This window comes from Nicotiana attenuata, unplaced genomic scaffold (genome assembly GCF_001879085.1).
Source record: "Nicotiana attenuata strain UT unplaced genomic scaffold, NIATTr2, whole genome shotgun sequence".
NCBI lineage: Eukaryota > Viridiplantae > Streptophyta > Magnoliopsida > Solanales > Solanaceae > Nicotiana > Nicotiana attenuata.
The window spans coordinates 41,575-44,519 of record NW_017671399.1 but is presented as its reverse complement, the minus strand read 5'-3'; the positions used below and the strand labels follow the sequence as shown (position 1 = coordinate 44,519).

Sequence of the window (2,945 nt, the reverse complement as noted above, 5' to 3'; positions counted from 1 at the left end):
ATATATATATATATATATATATATATATATATATATATAGACCATATCGATGATGTAAAATATTTTTACACGATTAATTTATATCAACTTGTTGCAATAGCTTGGTATAATTAACCAACTTTATTTTCCAGGTTTACAGGTTACTAATGATACTCTATAAGGATGGTGCTAATGTACTCCCAAAATTAATAGCCGATAAAATATATACTTTTTGTATATATGTGTTTTATATACATATAATATATAAATTTTATACTATTTTTAGCTAGCAAATGCAATTAATTTTGGGCGACTGGCCAATTTTGTATTTGCCCATATCTTTTAGATAATCGGATAGTTTAATGATATAATTTACAGCATATGGTATTATATAACTTAAGTTTTTTATTTTTATCAAAATGCTAATTCATATTTAATACCTTTTTAATACGTGAAACAGCTGTAACGGTGAATGGATATGCATGCAAAAGTAATTACACATACGCACCAGAAGATTTTGCGTCAATGGCAATTGCAGAACCAGGAGAACCGAATATATTTGGCACTAAAGTCGGTGTAGCCAACGTTAACAACATGCCTGGCCTTAACACATTGGGAATGTCATGGGCTCGAGTAGACTTTGAACGTGATGGTTTAAACCCTCCACATAGTCACCCACGAGCCACAGAAATAATTTTCGTACTTAAAGGTCAATTAATTGCTGGATTCATCACTACGGACAATGTTTTTGTTGACAAGTTGATCAGAAAGGGTGAAGTCTTTGTTTTCCCAAGAGCTCTCATCCATTTCCAGTTTAATGTTGGCAAAGGTAACGCAAGTATACTTGTGGCATTCGATAGCCAGAATCCTGGTGTTCAGCCTGTAGTTTCCATGTTTATAGCAATACCTAAAATTCCAGATGTGGTTGTGGCTAAGACATACCAAACTAATGTTACGGTAGTTCAAGAGATAAGGAGAAGACTTGGAGTACCTGCAAATGTGACCTTGAATTACCCTCATGATATTATGTAGTGAAATAAAATTGTCGAAATCTGGAAAGAAAGAAAAAAAAAATCTACATCTTATATTCCAGATGATGGTGTGGCTAAGGCATTCCAAACTAGTGGTGAGGAAGTTCGGGCTATAAGGGCAAGTCTTTTACCTAGGAATGTGACCATGGAATATATTCATGCAATTATTATGTAGTCAATTAATATTGTAAGCATAATAAATAAATCATAGGTATGAAATTATTTATATATATGTTGAATTATTTATTACATCTTGTTGTCTCTAGCTACAATGACACGAAGTTCTGTTTACTTTATTTTTATTTGTCTTTTTGGTTTTGATTTCTCAGAACGCATCTTTGGTATCTTAAACAACAAAGTAAGATTTGCCAATGCTTAACATCTTTTTTATCCTTTTGGATTAACAGAATTCTTTGATCAGTAAAAATCAAGTTTAAGCTTAAAAGAAGACCTGTGTAAATATCTTTTGCCATACTTCTAAATATGATTGAATTTCGCAAGTTACTGATTGTTATACATGAATTACTTACTTTAAAAGAAAATCTATGTAGTGTTTTATGAATTATTTATATGGAGATTATTTTTTGTAGTTATACAGCCAACCAGACACTATGGAGTATTATTTAATTTATGCGGAGTTTATGATTCGATTACTTATCCTATACCATTAACCAAACAACCGAAATAGTAAATCAGCCAAAAACTCTGGGCACTGGCAAACTAAACTACTAATAATAATACCCGTAAATGGAAAACAGGAAAGTAAGGAACGTAGAACCCGGTAGAAGCAACTGAATAAACTAGAAATAGACAGAGAATATCATATTTATTAGGCAAAATAGATAATGACCCCATAAAATTTGTCCAAAAAGCATGTTTGAACACTTAAACTAAACGTGCATTTCTTTACCCCCTAAACATATTTGGAGTGAATTATTTTCCCCCATAATAGCTGATGTGGTAAAAAAATAATTTTTTTTAAGCGCGTACATGATAAAAAAATATGAAAAGGTGGGCCCTGTTCCTTTCTAACTTCTCCTTCTTCAACCACTCCCCTTCGTTCTCCTTTTCCCCCTTTCTTCTTCAGGCCTGTTTTTTTTTTTTTTTTTTTTTCTGTCTTCTTCTTCATCTTTTTTTTCTCTAAGTTTTTCTTCAATAAGCATAGTAGAAGATTTTGAATTAATGTGCATATTTGTACTAAACTATAAGACAAAAGAATCAATGTGACCTATTCATATTATGAACCCAACATTTTCACCCAGCTCTGTAAAGGACGAAACAAGAGAATGAAGTCGCATCGCGGATTAGCGCTACACAGAGTGCAATAAATCATTTAACATCTCCGACAATAAAATGTGGCGGTGTCTCAAACATCGGGTGGAAGTGAATTGGGCAAAAATTAAAGGAGCATTTCGGATATGAATTGGAAGGAGAATCGATTAGAGACATATCTGTAGGCTCTGTGATTGTTTTGCTGAAGAAAGAGAAATAGATTGAGATTTTGTTGAATCTAAATTTTATACTCATTTGATTAAAGAGAGAGATGTTGATTATATCATTATTGAAGGATTTAAGTGGTTAATTGGGATTATTAGTGTAAGAATATAAGTAACAAAAAAGAAAAAAGAAAAAGAGTAAAAATTACCAAAGAGTGAAGATTTCTTATGTGGCGCTGACATGCTGCTGACGTGGCACGCGGGTCTGAAGCGCCTTATGTTATGAGATTTTTATTAGTGCTTCGGGGAGGGAGAATATAATACACTCTAAATACATTTAGGGAGGTAAAAAACTCCCGTTTAGTTTAAGTGTTCAATCGAGTTTTCCGGACAAGTTCAGGAGGGACTTCATGTATTTTGCCTATTTATTATTTACGTGATAATCTTCTATCCAGGTTAAAACCAAAGCACGAAACAGAATTTCACTATCAAATATGAG

The 2,945-nt window shown here is 32.5% G+C and overlaps 1 protein-coding gene across 1 annotated transcript in view; it reads left to right on the top strand.

The window, feature by feature from the left end:
* The window catches only part of LOC109208049 (nectarin-1-like), a 1,984-nt gene extending 769 nt beyond the window's left edge, over nucleotides 1-1,215 (top strand). Inside the window, exon 2 of the mRNA XM_019371054.1 lies at nucleotides 440-1,215. Within this exon, the coding sequence (XP_019226599.1) occupies nucleotides 440-1,011 (572 nt within the window). The 3' untranslated portion in view covers nucleotides 1,012-1,215. The remainder of the gene's footprint in view (nucleotides 1-439) is intronic.
* The last annotated feature ends 1,730 nt before the right edge of the window (nucleotides 1,216-2,945 follow it).